Here is a 20,685-nt window from a genome sequence, read left to right on the forward strand (position 1 = left end):
TGAACAGATCAATGATGAAATCCAATTTAATAGTCATAATTACTTGGAATCCATAAAAAAAAAAAAAAAAAAAAAAAAAAACCTCTTTAAAATTTTTATTAATGAAATTTTGAACTCTGAATTTTCATTTTATATATATATATATATATATATATATATATTATAGGTTTAGCTCCAGAAAATCTATTTTTCAAGTACAAATGTTCTTAAACCTATTCTAATTAGTACCATAATATGACTTTATGTTGACTAACAAATCCCTTAAGTACACCTAATATCAAATACAAATGTTTGTAAACCTGTTCATTCTAATTGATATAGTACCATATAGGACTCTATTCTGACTAACAAACTCCTTAAAAACACCTAGATGTAAGGAAGTAAAATTCTAGTTTCAAAAATTACATAAAAATTAAAAAATTAGCTAACGATAAAAATTAAGATCAAAATTTGGCTAGCTTTTAGCCAATGGTTACATCTTCACTCAATATCCTTTTATTGAATGTGAATTTTGACAAGGACAAAGTTTAGCAACAAATTACTTGATTGTAGGCTAAGGTTACAACTTCACTCAATATTTTTTATTGGATGTAAACTTTGACAAATCCACCATTGGATTACATTTTTTTTTCTTATATCCTCCATACTTTTAATATTTCAAAAAAAAAATTAATAGTTATGTCATTAATCAATGTTTAAATTTCGCGTTTTTAGTCTAAAGTTATACATAAAAAATAAATTTATGGATCAAATAGTAAATAATATTCGATTGATATGAAATTTGACATGTGTTTTCAGAATATAAAAAACATACAATTCAACAATTAGATTTTTAAAATATGTAGTCATGTTTATTTGTTTGGTGAGAGTTGTAGCTTTAGGCTACAACTAAGTTTGTAATCAAATTTTGTCATTTTGACAAATCTATTAATAGATTACATTTTCTTCTTATATTTTTTATACTAGCAAGTTGCAACATTTCCAAAAAATCAAAGATCAATAACTATCTCAACAATTAAATATTTAAATTTCAATTTTTTTATAGTATAAAATTATGTATAAAAAATAAACTTATAAATTTAATAATAAATAACATCCAATTGGCACAAAATTTGATTTGTGTGTTTTTTTTTTTTTTTTTTTTTGAGAATGCGATTTGTGTGTTAATAATATAAAAAAATATGCAATTTAATAATTAAAATTTTAAAATATGGGTGGCAGTTGGAGCCAAACTTTTTTTTTTTTTTTGGGTGAAAATTTGTCAAAATTCATATCTTGTCTTTTATCGAAACAGATAAATTTATTAAAGACGTAAATGAGATTTTACAACACAAGTAATCAGGTCCGCGACATGTGCTTTGTGTGAGAGTGGTTGATCGTAATCTATATATATATATATATATATATATATATATATATATATATATAAAACCGAAGCCTCTGCTGGCACCACAATTTTCCACGTTAGCACAATATTTAAAAAATAAAAAAAAAATAAAAAAAAAACATTATAACACCTCAAAACCCTAGCAACCTTACCCCTCTCTCAAGTTAAGAAATATAAAGCCACAGTTTCTGCAAACTCTCTCTCTCCAAACGTAAATATCAAATTCAACCCCTTTAATTTCTCTTTATATTTTTTAGGCTTCTATAGAGTTATAGTGAGTTATGCTGATTTTGTTTTTTGTGTGTGTGTATAGATGGTCATAATACTCCGGTATTCCAAGAGAAGTTTGTGTTTTCGTTAATTGAAGGCCTTAGAGAGATAAGTGTTGCAGTTTGGAACAGCAATACAAAAGACGATTTCATTGGTAGCGAAAAGTAATTACTTTGTCTCATATTTTTGTTTTTTGAATTGATTTTGTGTGCTTTTTAGACCTTTTTGGATCAATTTTGTTAATTTGGTGTTTTTTTTTTTTTTTTTTTGATAGGGTCCAATTGGGGAAGGTTCTTTCAAAGGGTTACGACGACCGCACTTGGTGTCTGTATACTAATAGGGGGGTAAGTGCTATAAATTACTAACCCTTTTAAGTGTATAATCTATTTCTAAAATTATCTATAATATTTTGTCCTCCGAAAATTTTATCTCTTTAATTTTAGTATATTGTGTTTCTTAAGCTATAGACAGATTTTCTTTGTTTCTTATTTTCAATAATAAATCATTTCATTGCAATACCGGTAATTGTTTGAGAAATCCAATATGTTCATATCTCTATAGAATAGAGAATAGTAGAAGCCAATTTTATTACAATTACAAAGTATAGCATGAAAGATAATGGAATTAATTGTTGTAATTTTTATTTTCTTTCCATGTTTTGAATTTCCATGTTTTTATTGTTGATGAGAAATTAAGGCTCAGTTGCACAATATGTGTAAATTCTTCAGAAGGCTACTTTAAATAGTAAGTCAATGTGTCTCTTACATTTGGGTATTAGTTAGAATTATTTTCAAATGATTGTACCAATAAAAGTGAATGTGTATAAATTTTGTTTAACTATCCCGTGCATCGCACGGGTTAACGACTAGTTCGTGTAAATGATGTGCTAAATCAAACTTTTTTTTTTTTTGAGGATAAACGGCAGAGGCTAAATCAAACTTTAGGGAGTTACCGATGAAAAAATCTGTACCAAATCAAATTCCTTGGATTGTAGCAAAAGTCAACTAATTTGAAGGGGTTTGGTTTGGAAACTAGGAACCAATTTCCAGATTGTAGCATCCAGGAACTCATCATCCAAAGAGAAAGATCTGAGAAAACCCATATGAGCTATATCCTCCACATAATACTTATTATTATAAAAAAAAAAATTAAAAAAAAATTGACACCATTCCTGGCATTTCTCATCCTCAAAACCGTGTGAAAATTTGGCCTACAACTTCAGTTTGGCTTTCCAAAATCCGAACTTTTTCAGCAAGATTACCAAACTGAATCTTGTTGAAATTTCTTCATTATTTTATAAACTTGAAACATTAGCAGTTATCACACCCTTGACATCTCTACACACCACACTGCCTTAAGCAAATCTAAATAACCAGCAGGTTGCTTGACCCAGAATTTGAAGGACTTAAAAAGGATAAGTAAAAGCAGTGAAATCTCTTCCCACTAGCGTTATTAGTGCTATTGAAATTTTTTAGCTGTAAACATTTGCTTGCAACCTATTGACCTGCCTGTGTGGTGAGCGAGGAACTGAGCGAGGAGCTGAGTTAAAAGCTTGATCAAATCATAGATATCCACACCGTGACAGCGAGGCGAGAGAGAAGTGGGTTTGAAATATTGAGAAGAGAGTGAGAAAGAGAGTTTGAAATATTGAGATGGGTTTGGTCAAAGATGGGTTAAAAGTTTGAAATATTGAGATGGATTTATTCAGATGGGTTGAAATATTGAGATGGGTTTGGTCAAAGATGGGTTAAGTTTGAAATATTCAGATGGGTTGAAATATTGAGATGGGTTTGGTCAAAGATGGGTTAAGTTTGAAATATTCAGATGGGTTAAGTGTCTAACCCCAGCTAAGTGTGCAGTTAAATGTGTGGTTTGGGTTTTAAATGACATGGCACTTTTTTTACCATTAATGCTCTCCATGGAAAATCCTTACCGTGTACTAGAGCCTAGGGAAATAAGACTCGGATCTGAAATTTTTCACATGGAAAAAGTTAGGTTAGTGAAGTGTATCGAAAAAAAAAAAAAAGTTAGGTTAGTGAAAAGCGGTGTTGTGAACCCAGTGGGGTTGGCCAAGCGGTTCGGCGCTTGGTCCCAGAGTGCTTGTACTTGGCTCGACTAGGTGTGCTCCCTAGTTCAAGTCCTGCTACCTGCACTTTGAAAAGAATCCCTGGGCCAGTGCTTTACCCCTTCGTGGGCCGACCCGGCACGAACAGTGATTAGTCTCTGGTTGAAAGCTTTGAGGATACACTGTGGGAAACCAAAAAAAAAAGAAAAAAAAAAAAAAAAGAAAAAAAAAAGAAAAGCGGTGTTGTGATAGTAATGAAACCACAGGATAGCGGTAATAATGAAACCACAGGAAGGTATAGCGGTAGTAATGGTTTTTTTAACACGAAAACAGAGGTGGTACTTTTCTAAAAAGCCCCAAAGAGGTCCCCAATTAGTATATAAGGAAGGGTCTATTTCAGTCTTTATTTTTACATAAAAGCAGAGCAAGTCAGTAACAAACAGTACATAAAAGCAGCGCAAGCAAGCCTTCCATTCATTCCACATTTCTCCATCTTTCCTGGTCTCTCATCTCTCTCAATCCAAAGAACCTGCCCTCCAACTCAGCTCAGGTGAGACTCTTTGCAACCTCGATCTCAGTTTACAGGTTTCAAACTCGCGTTGGGTGGGTTTCAGTTGGTCTCAACATCTTCGGTAGGGGTTTGGTTTCTGTTGGGGGAGAGAGACACAACAGCAGTTGTCTCACTCGGGTTTTCAAGAGAAGGGCAACAGCTAGCATTTCTTGCACTAGGATTACTTGGTTAATTATTGAAAGATCGGGTGGAACTAATTTTGATTAGCGTGATTTACAGCATTTGTTATAGCTGTTAGAGTTAGTTCAAGTCATTAATCTGGTTTGATTTTAGATTACTGTAGCTTTATTTGTTTTTTCTCTAAAGTAAAGCCATACTCTGTTTTTCTTTTTCTCTTTTGTTATTCTCTAATAAGTGAGATATTTTGCAGGAATTTAAAACAGAAGAATTTCGAAAGATTTACCTCATCGAGTAAGTTAGCCTTTTAGTCTTCAATTAAAAATAATTTTTTTAAATAAAAAAGAATTAAATACGTTATTTAAATATATGTATTTTTAAATTTTTGTATTCTACTATAAATAATTAAATTAGTGATTTTATAAAGTAATACCTACCATTTTATTGGTTTTTAATTTTTGTGCAAATAAAACATGTTTTGCATTGCCTTAGTTTCTGAGAAGCATATTCCCTAGCTTGTGTTTGTATTTATATGTCGAACATCAATTGGCTCCATAAACAATTCAAAGGCTTTTGCTTCTTCCATGGCAGTTTATTTCAAAGGAAATCAAGAAGAGAGGAACATAAGGAGTAATGCCTCCTGAGAAGCAAATTTTCCTCGAATCAGGACCAGGACATCTCACTGCTAAAGTCGACTGGTAAAAAAAGGAATTCTGAATTTTATTATTAAAAAAATATTTAAAAAAAAGATCGCGTCATGGATGAACCTGTTTTAATTCGGGTGAAAAAATTCAAGTTTGAATATGGTATTTTCCTTTGGTTCAAATTCAATTTTGCCTCATCTAATTTTATGTTCACCTTTCCAAAGAGAATATATTAATAATTTTGCTTTTAGTGAGTAGTGACTCACAATTATTATTATTATATATTTTTTTAAATGAATAGTTTTTTTTTTTTTTTTGATCGTGATTTTAAATGAATAGTTGGGATGATGATTTGATCCCTAAATAGTTTTGTTGAAAACAACATGAGATGTCAGTTAAGTTATATTATTCTTAATCGTTTTAATATTGATAGATTATGTTTGGTGTGATAAACATTGACTTAAAAATGCTAAAAATTAATATTACAAATTTTACTATATAAGTTTTACAAATTGATTAACTTGACAATGAATGTGAATGATAAATTTCAATAGAATTCTTATTCTATGATCACACCATTTTTACAACAAGCTAAGGTGTCAATAAAATAAAATAAGATTACATACCAACCACAATTTTTCTTTAAAATTGTTGAGATTTTGTTACGTTTGTAGACTTTCTTAGTGCTCGTTTGTTTCGGCTTTTTGAACCCAAAAAGCGCGTTTTGAAAAAAGTTCAACCAACTTTTGCGTTTGGTAAACTCAAAACACAACTTTTTTATAAAAGTTGCGTTTTGAGCATTGAGAAAAAACTGAGAACAAACGCGGAAGGGATTATGGACCCTTAGGGGTCCATAAATAAAAATGCGCTATGCGCGTTTTGTATATTACCGTTGCAAACCCGAAAAATACCGAAATACCCATCAGTTCTCTCACGCCCTCATCTCTCGTCTGTGTCTTTTTTCTTCTTCTTCTTCCTCTTCGTCTTCCTCTGCTTCTTCACCGGTCTACCCCCACAATCAACAAAACCCATTTCAACCTTTGATATTCCGAACACAGAATCAACAAATCCAAACCAAAAATAACTCAAAATCAACACAAAAACAACTTAAAATCAACTCAAATCCAGAAAACCCATCCCAAACCCAACTCAAAATTAACCCAAAATCCATAGAAAAAAAAAACCCAAAATCCCAAAATCCTTATGTTTCAATCATCTTCATCATCATCATCATCTTCTTCTTTGGAGTGTGAAAAAAAAAAGAATAAAGGATGAGTTCTGGCGTTGGTTTCGATGGTTCCGATGTGTTCCGATTTGAAGTGCTAAGAGGAAAAAAAAAAGAAAAAAAAAAAAAAAGAAGAAGAAGCAGAGCTGTGTTCTGGACCGAAGTGCTAAGAGGCAAAAAAGAAAAAGAAAAGAAAAAGAGCTGGGAATGTTCTGGACTAAAGATGGTAGAGGAAAGAAGGAAAAAGGAAAAGAAAATAGTGTGGTTACGTGGGTGGATGAGAAAAAAAGAGGAGAAAAAAAAAAGGAAGTAGAGCCACGTGTGTGGAGAGAAAAAAAGGGAGAAAAAAGAAATTATATCATAATATTTTCACAATATTTTTACAATAAATTTTAAGGTAGACTATTATTAGCTAATATTGGTGAGAAAAAAATAATTTTTTTAGAAAGAGAAAAAAATAATTTTTTTAGTATGTTAAAATTAAAATTACTATAAATTTTTATCACAATATTTTTACAATACTTTCACAATAAATTTTAAATGGTAGGTTATTATTAGCTAATATTGGTAAGAAAAAAATATTTTTTTTAGAAAGAGAAAAATTGATTTAAGTATGATGAAGTAATTGATTTAAGTATGAAACAAATTCACATAAAAAAAAAGTATGAAATAAATTCTCTTATATATACATTGTCCTTTTTGGTCATTTACCCCTCAAAAAGCCACTTTTATAAGTACTAGCCTAACACTCAGCTTTTTCATTATGCACTTTTTAACAGTTTTTACCAAACATTTAGCTTTTTGAAATTCCACTTTTTCATTATGCACTTTTACAAAACTCCACTTTTTCATTATGCACTTTTTCAAAAAGCTGAACCAAACTCACCCTTATTTCAATAACATAAAAAAATAATATATAAATGTACGATTTTTTTTAAAGAAAAGATAGAATAAATGATTGAATTAGTGAAATATATAAGTTTGTAAATCTTATACAGTAAAATTTATAATATTTCTAACATCAATAATATTAAATTACACCTATGAAGTCTACCATTAACACCAATTTTATGTCAACCACTAATAATTTGTAATCTCAACAAGTTATGAAATAAGATGTCACTTGCCTTTATTCTTCGGCCTAACTAAGAGTCTAGCACAACGGTCTCATTTTTCTCTTCTTCTTTGCATTAATGCACTTCCCTACTCCCTTTTTTCAGTCCCCAGAAAGTTCATTTCTGAATAAAAAGTTGATCATATCTTGTTGGGTTCATGGCTTGATCCTAAATTCTGGTGTATTCATATTATACCATATGCATAGATTGGTTATACCAGATGCATCTCAAAGGTGTTTGTAATGGTCTAATGTAATTTTTTTTCTTTCCCTAACTAGTTGATATGTGGCTTCTCTTCTGTTATTGAAAAATTCTACTTATTAACAAGTAAATTAACTTCACCTTATATTTCTACCACATACTTTACAATCTGTCAATCTCCTTGCAGGAGCGACAAACATTACCGTAGATCGGTTGTTGCCAGCTTGGTTAAAGGAGTGTACATTCTTGAACGCAACCGCCAGAAGAGCCAGAAGAACCGCCAAGAACCTCAAGCTCTTGCTCCACCTTGGTGGGAGTCCTTCCATTTCCAATTAAGTCAAACACTCATAGACAATAAGGACTCATCCATATTCGGTGCCATTTATGAATACAAATACCCACCTTCTTCTTGTTCTTCTCGAAACATCCCGCACTATGTTATTGCCATTCGGGGCACACTCATCAAACGACGCACATGGTCACAAGACTTCAAGTTAAACTTCCAGTGCTTCTTTAACGAACTTCACCAGAGTTCCCGCTTTCAACAAGCAGTTGAGTTTCTTCGCAAAACAGTTAAGTCTAAAGGTGAATCCAGCGTGTGGTTAGCTGGACATTCTCTGGGGTCAGCTATGGCACTGCTTGCAGGAAAGGAAATGGCCAAGGAGGGTCATTTAATTGAAACTTATCTTTTCAATCCTCCATTCTTCTCGGCCCTCTTAGAAAGTGTGATCAAAGATGAACGAGTGAAGTTTGGAATCCACTTGGCAACCAGTGTTTTCAAGACAGGACTCGCGGGTCTTAACTTTGTTGTAAATGGTGGCCAAGCTGATGACCCTTTTGCGGTGCTATCTCCCTGGGTTCCTTACCTTTTTGTGAACCCAGATGATCCTATTTGTTCAAAATACGCAACATATTTTGAACACAGGAAGAAGATGGAGGATAACGGAGTTGAAGAATTTGAGATGGTTGCAACAAAGAACTCCACGTGGAATCTATGCTTAAGTGTGTTGAGAATGGATTCAGGTTCAGAACCACTGCATCTCCTTCCTTCAGCAGATCTGACCATTAATAGGGTTCAATTCCCAGATATTGAAGGTGTTGTTGATGATTATAAAAAGTTTAAAAGAGCTCATAGTCTTCAACAGTGGTGGAATCCTTTTCCCTATGAATCTATGCGTTATAACTACAACACTACAAACGGTGTTGAATGTAGCAGCTAATTAGTGTGTAAACAGGCCCAAAAGACTACCCAATACAGACAAAGTCTGTGGGGGAAGAATGGGTCTTGGTAAAGCTTTTGTCTGACCCGAATGTGGGTCTAGGGGGGGGGGGGGGGGGGTGTTGTTTGGTGGGGTGCTTCTTTTGCTTCTTGTTTTGTTTATTTGCTTATTTGCTTCTTGATAGAGGTGGTCTAGGGGGCTTCTTGCCAAGTTAGAATTTCCTCCACCTCATAGATTTCAATCGATCTAAATATATCACCTGTATTGATAAAGATTTCTAAGGTTAAAGGAGCTTACAAGGTTATGAAAGACAAATCTGAGTTGTCACTACAATAATTTACAATTTATTTTCAATTCTTTAAGCACTAGGAAGCATGGAAATGAACACAAGTACGAGTATGACACGGTGAAATAACAATTTTTGAAAAATTAGGATATAATGCGAGAATATGTATATTAATTAATAATATATATTTTTTTATTTTATATATTGTTAAGCATATCAATTCATATGTGAGAGAGAGAGAGAGGATAAGTGATTGAAGTAAGATTTTCTCCATTATAAGACTTACTATGGCTCACATTGAGTTTATCCGAATGATTAAATTACTATTATTTATTTATTTATTGATAATAAGAGTGATAGATAAAGATCTATTCTATTAGGGGTGTCTTTGTGAATACACTTCTAACATCAATATATATATATATATATATATATATATATAAAAGTAGAGACCTCAAGTGAGAAGGGCAATAGTGTTGACAATAGAGGCTAACTAAGACGAAAAAGCTATGAAAAGGATGTGAGTCACAAAAGCTCTTATACCATATAAGCACAATAATATTCTAGAATATTTTCAGCCTTACCAATTCGGCTTAGGACTTTTCATTTATATAGGATTGTGCAAATACAGAGATTCAAAATATAAAAGAGTTTGAATTACAAACAACTTCATCTTATCCTATCTTCAGTAGATCCTATCTACAATTTGTAATTCGTCTTGGAGATTATCACAGCTACTCTAGACAGCTGGATTAACCTCAGCAGCTGTTATGGACAGCTGGATTATCTTCAGCTCTTATCCGTAACACAATGCCAATATCCATTCTGCAAAAAAACCTTGTATAAGACCAATAGGGCATGTGGGTTTCATGCATGTGGAACCCACATGTCATTGAAACATTGTTCTCATGACTCTTATGAGATACTTTCTCCCATTCTTCCTCCTCATATTTTGAGTCTGGACTGCTGCATTGACAAGTCTTTTGGGCCTGTTTTACACAGTAGCTGCTTCATTCAACATAGTTTGTAGCGTTGTACTCATAACGCAGAGAATCACAGGGAACATAATTCCACCACTGTTGAATTCCATGAGCTCTTTTAAATTTTTTATACTTACAAAAGGGTCCTTGGAATTCAGTCAATTGACACCTATTGATAGTCAGATCTGCTGAAGGAATGAGATTCAGTGGTTCTGAGCCTGAATCCATGCAACTCTTTGTTAAAAACCTATCAATTCCTCCAAGTATTTTTGCCCTCATCTTCTTCCTCTGTTCAAAATATCCAATATATTCTGAACAAATAGGATAATGTGGATTCACAAAAAGGTAAGGAATCCAGGAAGATAGCGGAACATTAAAAGGTTCATGATCTTCAGTCTCATGATGTTGGCGACCATTTACATCACGACTCAGGCCTGCACTGACAACACTACTTGCACAGCGGATAACAAACTTCACTATTGTATCCTTGATAGCTGCCTCCATGGGGAAATATAAGAATGGAGGATTAAAAAGATAAGTTTCAAGAAAGTAACCCATCTTGGCCATGTTCTTTCCTGCAAGCAATGCCATAGCTGACCCCGGAGAATGTCCAGCTAACCACACCCTTGCACCTCCAGACATAGTAACCAGAACACAATCCATTGCAAGTTGAAAGCTGGAACTCTTGTGAAGTTTGTTATAGAAGCACTTGAAGTTTAATTTGCCGTCACGTAACACTGTCTCCTTTTTCATGAGTGTTCCTCGGAAGGCAATAACATATTGTGGAAAGCTTGGAGCAGGATTAGGGTATTTGTATTCATAAATGGCACCGAATATGGAATCATTATTGTCTACGAGCTTGTGATGTAGTTGGAAATGGAAGGATTCCCACCAAGGTGTTGCAAGAGCCTCAATTTCATCACGGTTCTGCTGGCGGTCACTTTCAAGAATGTACACTCCATTAACCAAACAGGCAATAACCAATCTTCTGTATTTTACATCGTTCCTACAAGGATATTGTAAAATAGTAAAAATATTTAGTGAAGGTTGCTTGTTAATAAATAAAAATTCAAGAACAGAAGCCATATACATATCAACGAGTTAGGAAAAAGCAAATTACATTACACAATAAAAAACACCTTTGAGATGCATCTGATATAACCGAACTATTTTATGGGACTTGTACGCACATCAATTTTTTGATGGGACAAAATTCCAGTGAGGTATAGAGTGCACCAGAATTTAACATCAACCCAACAAAAAATGTCCAACTTTTTATTCAAGAAGTGGACTTTCAGGGGACAAACAAAGAGGGGGGAATCTAGAGAGAAATCCAAAGAGAGAGGGAGAAGACTGTTGTGCTTGTTAAGCCAAAGAATAAGTCTAGTGACACAACTCATTTCACGACTTGATGATGAGATGATAAATCATTAGTTGGTTGGTAGTAATAGTGGTGCACTTAACAAGAGTAATAGAGGTATTACAAAATTTACAACATAAATTTTACAAATTTGTGTCACCAATAACCCAAAAAAAAAGTAATTAAAATATTCATTTATTAAGTTATTAAAATTTATCAATCTCATTCATTGCCACATCAATTTGTAGTAATTATATAGTGAAACTTATAGTATTTTTAGTATGTTTCACTTTGCTTTTATTACGCCAAACACAAACAATTATATATATCAAGAAACTCTATCTTAAAAGTTCATTAAAAAAAAGAAAAAAAAAAAAGAAGCTTTATTTGGTTAGAACTTAGAAAGGTAGAAAATGTTAAGATGATGGAAAAGTATGAGGACAGAAAAGATTTTAATTTTCTATCATGTGTTTGATATAAAAGATGGCAGAGTGAAATATAGAAAATAAATATATTATTCCGTGTGTATGTTTTCATCTTAATTTATAATTGTGAGTCACTAAAAGCAAAAACAGTAAATAATATGTTTGGGGAGGTGCAGGTAAACCACTAGGCTGTGACAATACAGAAAAGTCGGTTTTTTTTTTTTTTTTGAGTCAACAGAAAAAGCCTGTTTGGTGCATTAAAATCAAGCATTATCCTAACACTGCACGTTGAATGTTCTGAAAAATGAAACTATGAACAATGTATTACGCTATTTTGGATTCGTTAATGAAATACTGTGAACATCTCTTATACTTTGGATGCATTGGAATTTCTCTTTAGTTTGCTATGGGCTGAATGAAATTCCTTAGCAGTTGATTACACACTGTTAGTACTGAAGAATTGGTTAATGGTCTTACCAGTTAATATCAACTCTGGGATTTGGTCCTGAAAGGCTGAAATTTTCACTACGAGACGGCATTACTCCTTCCTTTGTTGAGTTTCTTTTTTTTTTTGAGAAAGAAAGAGAAAGCTTTGTTGAGTTTCTTGGCTGCAAAAGTTTAGTCAAAACAATAAATTTTACACTCAGCAAGAAAATATCTTATTAAATACTTTGTAATAAGTTTCATTACACTCAAGTAGAATATACATAGACAAATTCTCAATAAAATAAAAGTTTTATTGATTTTATTACACACACTTTGCTACACACCACTTTGCTGCACACACTACACACCACTCTTATTTCTTATTTCACTTGCATGCTTCGCAATTGGTGGATAACTTGGCATATATAGAATCTGTTAGAGATATAATGACCAACCTGTACTACAATCCAAAAACAAAGGAGGTAAGGCATTAAAAAAAGCCTATATTAAAGTCATTCCAACACACAAAATATACAAAATCAGGTCCCCTAAGTAACCCTAAAGTCACTCAAACACACAAATGTATAAAATGAGAAAAGTTAGACCCCTGGGTGATTAATGCTGCCGAACACATAAATCAGCTTATTCATTAAATGAAATGCCCCTTTACAATTCAGTGCTCCTTTATACTAGCATCTGACAGAATCTACAAACCAGCCATACAGACTTTTAACTACCCTTAACTACCTCATCTCTAAAAGCATATTAAGCACATGCTCAATTACAGTAACAGCACATGCTTGATTACTGTAGCTACACGTTACAAGATACACACAGTAAAGCTATCTGCACTATCACAAGCACAAACCAGCTGTTGGTATCCTAACAATATAGGACATACAAGATTAATAATGTAACCTCACTCTCCAGCCTTTTGCTTGTTTTTAGGGGTGAGAAAAGATTTGGTCAAAAGGCCATTGGCCCTTTTCAAGTACTCCCAAAAACATGAAAATGATGTGATGTGTTCAGCCATGAACAAATAAGTAAGAATATATCAGAGAGTAAAAAAAAAAAAATAACTCTGGAGGAGGCGTGTGGCGAGGCCGCTGTCGCTGCGAAGTTAAAAAACGCTGCTGGGGTTTGGAGTTGGAGTGAAATGATCCCTTTCTATATATATCCCCCATTACACAATTTCTGACAGTTTTCTTCGACAAAGTTTTCATTTGACTAAAAATTTCAGTGCCACAGTACTAAATTTAAATTTGTTCTCTGCAACAGACTTAGAGCAAGTCTGGTGACATTGCAGGTTCGCTTAAATTTTTGATGATCTGTCCCGTTTTTTATTGGCCACAGTTCAAGATGAAATTGTTGATACTGTAGTGCCATATCTATCTATAAGAGTGGTTCTGGTGCCACACCATTGGCCTCAACTTGCCCATGTGGTGAGTTGTGGTTGGGGGAGGGGTGATGGTGAGGACACCCCTCCACCAACCACAACTCACCATATGGCGAGTTGTGGCCTCAGAATTTTTACTACCTATAATTTCTCGCTCTGTCTTGGTGAATCTATTTCTTGTCATTTAGTGTAGTATAACTTGTCCCACTCCCCCTTAAAAGTTATCATGGCTTTTGAGTGGAGATGTGGTGTGCATTTGTGTTAGAACCCCTTTCTCTTTCCCTTGTGTGTGTGTTTGTTTCTCAAAAAAAAATCATATCATATTATATTATATTATATTATATATATATATAATAAAAGTTGGACTTAGACGTCGTGGTTGCGTCACGTGGTTCACCAAATTGCAAAAATTTTAATAAATTTTTAGATTTTAAGGATAAATATATACATATTTTTTGGATAAATATGACAAATTAAGTAATGAAAGAAAGTAATATTTGATTTACAACTATAACAGTTGTGTCTATCTAAAATGTTATCAACAAAACCTGAAATCAATAGAATAGAATTAACTAAAGATAGAATTTAAATAAAAAAGAGAAATAAAAAAAAAAAATCGAATTTGCTTTTCTTTTTTTTTTTCTTTTTTTCTTTTCCACGTTGCTTTAAAAAAAAAAAAAAGTACAAACATTTGGACATTCGCTGTTTGTAGTAGTTGGAACTTGGAAAAACGTTATCACCATTCACGAACTTTGGCAACCGAAAACTCCAATTTATCATTCATCAACTTTTTCCTATTCAAGTCCATTTGAGATGAAAAAGCTGATAAACATCATAAACGTTCCAAACTTCTCTCTTTTTTTATGATAAGTTTTAAAAAAGGGTAAAAGGAAAAAAAAAATACAACTTGCATTTGAGTTTCACCTAAATTACTTTTTCTTAATAATAAAATAAAAAAAATATTTGAGTTTCACCTAAATTACTTTTTTTGTTCATATCATCTTCTTTACAACCTAAAATTCTCACTATATATACACATAGTTTTTTGGTGTTTCATTATTTCTATTACGTACTTTACAATTATTTGTTATATTCTTCCTTTCTCCTCTCTATCCTACCTACAAACTTGCAGGTAATTTTTTTTTTCTTTCGTCAAATTGAATAGATTTTGTGTATTTGTTACCTTTTTATTATATATAATATGATTTTTATTAACAAGTTTTATAGATAGGCTGAAATTCTATGTTTGATCACACATTTTAGTGTTTTTTTTAGAAGTCAATATAGCAAACAATATATTTGTATTTTTTAATTTCTTATTACATGATTATTTGTTGTTGACATCAATATTTTATAATGGATTTAATTGGTATGGCTTTTGTTTTGTGCTTTGTTCCATGTAATCTATATTCTTTAATTAAAAGCAAAATTTGTTGTTGTCAAACATGAAATTGGATACGAGAGAATCCATTCGTCCAAATTTCTATGTAAGTTTATCTTTACTTAACTCCGTTTTTTTTTTTTTTTTTAGTTTTGGATATTTTTTCATTAATGAATTGAGGTTTTGGCTTAATTTTGTTTTCAACCATTTCAATTATTGAATTCATTATTTTTTTCATGTGTAATATTAATATCTATGTTTTTCTTATGATAAAAAAAATATAATATATGTGTTCTTAAAGGCTAAAACACAATACAATTACAAACATTACTTTAAGTTAGGATGTTACATTTATTTATTACTAAGTTAGAATGTTACATTAAGTTAGAGTATTATATTTTTATTTATTATTAATTTAGAATGTTACATATGGATACATATGCTGGTTTAGGGTTGATATAACTTATAACCATTTGAATGAAATCAACACTAAAACAAATTATTTAAATATCAAAATAAGAAATAAAAATTAAATTTCTTTTAAGTGTACAAGTACAATTTATTTTTTAATCTTAAATTCTGAATTAATTCTTTTTTCATTTTATTTATTATTAAATTTAATTATATTATCCAAATATTTTTTATTAAGCCATGCATTGCACGGGCATAATACTAGTATATATATATATTTCTTGTCATTTATCTGTTTATAGTCACTCTTTCTTGGGAAGTACGGTTCTCTTTACTCCTTAGCTCTTAGTCCGCTTACCGTAAATTATTAAACTCAACTGAAAACACTTACCATAAATTTGATTGGCTGTCTTGGGAAGCACGGTTCTCTTTACTCTTTAGCTCTTAGTCCACTTACCGTAAATTTGATTGGCTCGTGTTAACTGTGTTTTAAAGCAATTATTAATAACTAGTCACAGACTTGTGCATTGTGCGTGATAATTTTTATGTAAAATAATATTTTAGTCCTTAAACTTTGTAAAGAATTTTTTTAAAAATAGTTATATCGTATTTTTTATAATCTTTCTTATATGGTTTCTTACCATTATCATATATTTATTAATTGATCATTTGCATAACATAGACATTAAATAAGAGATAAAATTGTTCATCAGTTTTTTTTTTAAGTCATGGTGTGTGTGTGTGTATAAGATTAAATGAAATGTCAAAAAATGAGATTATAAAATATTTTAACTTTATTTCTAATATAATTTCTAAATTACCAAAGAACATCTCATTTTTAGTTATGATGGGAAATATAATTTCCCTAGTTAAGTTTAAATTTTGTGTTATTATATTTAATTATTGATTATTGATTTAATTAAGTGAATGTAGTGGTTGATTTTACTGCACTATAAAGTTTTGAATGTCCTCTATATAGGCATTTCTATTTTATTTCTTACTCCTCTCGGCCACTTTTTTATTTTCCAAATAATGGTTACTATTGACGTTTGATTTCATTTCATTTTTTCTTCCATCATTTATTCTTGATTACTTTGTATGTTCCCTTACTAGTTGTAGTTTTTATAGTTATCAATAAGAAATATATATCATGGATGACTTGAATAGTTACAGATGTAGTTACATTAATGGTATATCAAATGTTTTTTTTCCCCTTTCTGAATTTTCAAGGAAATATGAAAGGTATTTCTCTAGTTTGGTCTCAATCAATTAAGACATCTATAATATCTTAACGGAAGTTGTAGGGATGTTAGGCCCAGTAGAATATATTGGGCCTAGGGCCCAATTCGAGAACATGAAGTAGTCCGAGAAGAGGTGAACATTATCAGAGAAGTTTGTATTGGTAAGTGAATATGTTAATTTTGATCATAAGGGTCCATGAGAGCAGTCCAAGTATGAATACCTCCTTGACTAATCAAAGCCGAAGTCCAAAATGGTGGTCTACCATCCAGGGCAGCGTTTCAGGAGATTCTATTGATATGGATAAGCATCACAGAAGTACAGAATAGAGGGAAGTCCTAAAATATTTAAAGAAAAAGTTGCTACCACTACATTAAATGCTCTGCACCTAACCAACTGGCCACATTAATGCGAAGGTAATACCTGAATAGTAATTTTCAACCTTACAGCTACTACCAAAGATTTCAAGAAGGTGTTGATGGGACAAGGATCAATACCAGCAATTTGCCCTATACATGGAGGGTAAAGAGAAAAGAAGGAAGATAGTATAAAATAGAAAGAAGACCCTGAAGAGAGGAGATCGAGAAATTAAGAGAAAAACACTATAGCAATCAAGAATTGAACTTGTAATCAAACCTAAGAAGAAATATATAAGAACTGATCTCCTTGGATAATGCCAAGGACGATTTTCTTTAGATTAAACTAGTCAATCTTCATTTTCTTGTCATCTGGATCTATTTTACTTGTTGTTTGACTCATTAAAACCTAGTTTTTCAACCCGCTCTCTTCAAATTCATTGTATTGGGCTCTTTGGGTCTAAGTTCATCCATCCTTTGGGCTTGGGAGCCAAATTGTGTCCTTACAGAAGTAATAATGAGCATTAAAAAAAAATTTTAATGTATGAAGCAGTTAGGTTAGTGGTATGTCAAAGTTTTTTTTTTAAAAAATTTTAATTCTAAGGAAATGTAAAAGGCCTTTTTTGAAAAAAGAAATGGGAACTTTTTGAATTGTAGAAATATGATTGTTTTAATTACCTTGTTTATAGACTTCATTATTAAGTTATAATCATCTAAATTATAGTAGACCACACAAGATAAACATGTATAGATGATTTTTTTTTTTTTTTTTGGATTATTCATGAATCAATATTTCATTGTTTACTTATAAATGTCTAAATTAAAGTTTTTTTTTTTTTTTAATCTAAATTAAAATAGATGAATATGTAGAGGTAAAATTATATGAAAAGTTAAAACTACCCAAGATAAACGTTTAACCACTGATAGATATGTGTTTTTTGAAGGCTAAAAGTTTGCTTGATTGCTTTACCGGGAACTATATAACTATGCAAATATTGTTGAGAATGGTTCCATCATTTGCAAATTATCAAGTTTGGTGGCCTTACATGAACTCATGTTTTGTGACAACCTTTTTTTTTTTTTTTTTTTTTTTTTTTTTTTTTTTTTTTTTTTTCTTTTTGCCAAAACAACTTAAAAATATTAAAACTTAAGTTATCACATGTGGTAACTATAAAACACGACAATGATATGAAAAATAGAAAGGTTTAAATTTTTAAAAAGCATTTTTAGTAGTCTGTAATATAAAACATTTTTTTCTCAATATTTTCTGTAACTTTTCCCATAGGATCAATATTGTTGGCATCCTTTAAAGATGATACATAATATTTTTGAGAAGAAGAAGAAGAAGCAGACATGATGCTAACTCATAATATAAAATTATCAAGTTTGCATGATTTAAATTTGTGGCAAAAAAATTAATATATCTATGATAAAGGTTTTTATCTAAATGATATATAGTCCATATTTTTTTAGTCTTGATTCAAAAAGTCCATTCTCAATAGCCTTATAAGAGCATCCATAGCAGGTGTGGCATAATTTATGCCATTTTGCCAGACTAAAGACCTACTTTATTATTTTACCACATCATTTTACAACATCTCATTTATCAGATGTTTTATCATTTAATTCTATACATTAAAATAATATTTACTACACATTAAAATAATATATTTCCTCCTCCCTATCATCACCATCATCAACAACAACCCACACCCGCAGATCAACCGCCACAGCCCACAACCACTGGCCACCCCCACAGATCAACCACCGACCACTAATATCAGCCACTGCTACCACACACAAAAAAAAAAAAAAAAAAAAAAAAAAAAAAAAAAAAAACTCAAACAAACACTACACAGCCACAAATCTCACACCCACAATCCGATCAACCTACCACCATCAACCAAAATCAGCCAACCACAACAATCAAAACAACCAACCACCAAAAGAGAGAGAGAGAGAGATTGGTGAGATCAGAGAGTGATGAAGATGACGATGGCCCTTCTCATCTTGGATGTCGGCGATGACGATGGCTCGTGCACCGTGAGCAGCGAACTCACGAGGCTTGACGATGGCTCGTGAGGCTCGGTGAACTCGCGAGGCTTGGCTCGGCGATGGCTTGTGCCTCCGGTAATAATGGCCACCGTCAAACTGATCTTAATTAAATTAAAGGGAAAAGAGAGAACAGAGGGAATCGGTGGCTGAGAAGAGAGGGAATCGGTGAGAGAGAAGAGAAAAGAATAAAGTGAAGAGAGAAGAGAGAGAAAAGAGAATAAAAAAGGATTAAAACTTATACCATCTGATTTCGTACCGTTGCAAATTTGCAACGGTACTGTAGCTGTGTGGTATAATTTTTGGGATTTGACACATCTGATAAAGCTCTATTTTTGTGTTTGGTGTGGCAAATGTGCCAAATATTTGGCATTTGACACATTTGCCACACCTACTGTGGATGCTCTAAGACTACAAATTGCTCAATCTATAGGCCTAGACACATTCAAAGAGTGCTATCTAAATTATAAATTATATGATCCTTTATCACACAAATATTTTGATTCTCCTAATGTATGGTAAAGGAATGCAAGTGTGTGTCTAGCCATTTTCTTGATTTGTGCTACATATGTATGGAGGATGTGACTGAATTTTGAATAAAATAAGATAAGAAGAAAAAAGAGTAAAAATAAAATATACAACAATAAACATCAAATTATCCAAGTCATTCTATGTAATACAATAACATTAAATTATTATATACTATATATACAATGCAGTAGGATAATATTTAATAATCAAAGAGAATAGAAAAGATAACAACTTAAAACACAAAATTAAATCGCATCAACCCAAAGTAGAATTCTAATTAACACAAAAATTCATCAACTTAAGTATGGATGCAATAAAAAAAATGAAAAAAAAAATTGAGAGAGAGAGAGAGAGAGAGAGAGAGAGAGAGAAGTAACCTTTTTTGTGTAGGAAACTGTGCATAGAATGAAAAAGCTAGAAAATGTCAAATTTATAGTAATATGTTAAGAATAAGAAGAGCCAAAATAAATGAAGATAAAATGGTAGAGAATGAATGATATTAAGGTAGTGGGGAGATAAAGAGGTAAAAAAGAGTGAGAGTTTTGGAAAATTAATAATAAAAATAATGGTTAAAAGATTTTTTTAATTTTTAAATAATGGATTTTTTAAGTCACCTTATTAAATGAGAAAATTTAATATATATATATATATATATATATATATATATAGAAAAAATTAGAAACAAAAAATAAATAAATAATAATGAAGTTTCTACTGAGGTGGCTCAACCAAAGCGTAACAACAATAAATACTACACTTCAGCTTATATATATATATATATATATATAGATAGATAGAGATGATTTCACACTACTTTTATGGAAACTAGGGTGTAGTCTTATATGGATACAATTAAAAATAATCACAATTATACGATTCAAATTATACATTTTTTTGAAAAGATGTTTACAATTATACATGATATTAACTTACACTTTTTTAAACCATACATTTTTAAAATATGTAATAATTTCTCATTTCTAAAATGTTATCATTAACTTCCCTACTAGGTGGTGGAATTCTTTTC

General features: G+C 31.6%; 2 protein-coding genes across 3 annotated transcripts; one reads left to right on the forward strand and one right to left on the reverse strand.

Moving 5' to 3' along the window:
- The first annotated feature begins 4,111 nt into the window (after positions 1-4,111).
- On the forward strand, positions 4,112-8,920 carry LOC126699487 (GDSL esterase/lipase At4g10955-like). Its single transcript, XM_050397332.1, has 4 exons — positions 4,112-4,272; positions 4,664-4,704; positions 5,002-5,108; positions 7,783-8,920. The coding sequence occupies exons 3-4, from the start codon at positions 5,044-5,046 to the stop codon at positions 8,813-8,815; spliced, it is 1,098 nt and encodes a 365-aa protein (XP_050253289.1). The 5' UTR covers positions 4,112-4,272; positions 4,664-4,704; positions 5,002-5,043; the 3' UTR covers positions 8,816-8,920.
- A 765-nt stretch (positions 8,921-9,685) lies between these two features.
- On the reverse strand, positions 9,686-13,629 carry LOC126699496 (GDSL esterase/lipase At4g10955-like). 2 transcript variants are annotated; one of them, XM_050397351.1, is made up of 3 exons: positions 12,637-13,629; positions 12,344-12,474; positions 9,686-11,087 (listed from the first exon to the last, which is right to left on the reverse strand). In XM_050397351.1, the coding sequence occupies exons 2-3, from the start codon at positions 12,403-12,405 to the stop codon at positions 10,112-10,114; spliced, it is 1,038 nt and encodes a 345-aa protein (XP_050253308.1). In that variant the 5' UTR covers positions 12,406-12,474; positions 12,637-13,629; the 3' UTR covers positions 9,686-10,111. The 2 variants fall into 2 exon arrangements, with proteins under 2 accessions (XP_050253308.1, XP_050253307.1); XM_050397350.1 differs by having other exon boundaries at positions 12,625-13,629.
- Positions 13,630-20,685: the final 7,056 nt, after the last annotated feature.

The sequence above is a fragment of the Quercus robur genome, chromosome 9 (assembly GCF_932294415.1).
Source record: "Quercus robur chromosome 9, dhQueRobu3.1, whole genome shotgun sequence".
NCBI classification, from domain to species: Eukaryota; Viridiplantae; Streptophyta; class Magnoliopsida; order Fagales; family Fagaceae; genus Quercus; species Quercus robur.

Bases quoted from the DNA above. Each gene is read 5' to 3' on its own strand.
- LOC126699487 (XM_050397332.1), top strand. From the start codon at position 5,044: ATGCCTCCTGAGAAGCAAATTTTCCTCGAATCAGGACCAGGACATCTC. The intron at 5,109-7,782 runs GTAAAAAAAGGA...ATCTCCTTGCAG, and splicing joins CTCACTGCTAAAGTCGACTG to GAGCGACAAACATTACCGTA.
- LOC126699496 (XM_050397351.1), bottom strand. From the start codon at position 12,405: ATGCCGTCTCGTAGTGAAAATTTCAGCCTTTCAGGACCAAATCCCAGA. The intron at 11,088-12,343 runs GTAAGACCATTA...ATATCCTTGTAG, and splicing joins CCCAGAGTTGATATTAACTG to GAACGATGTAAAATACAGAA.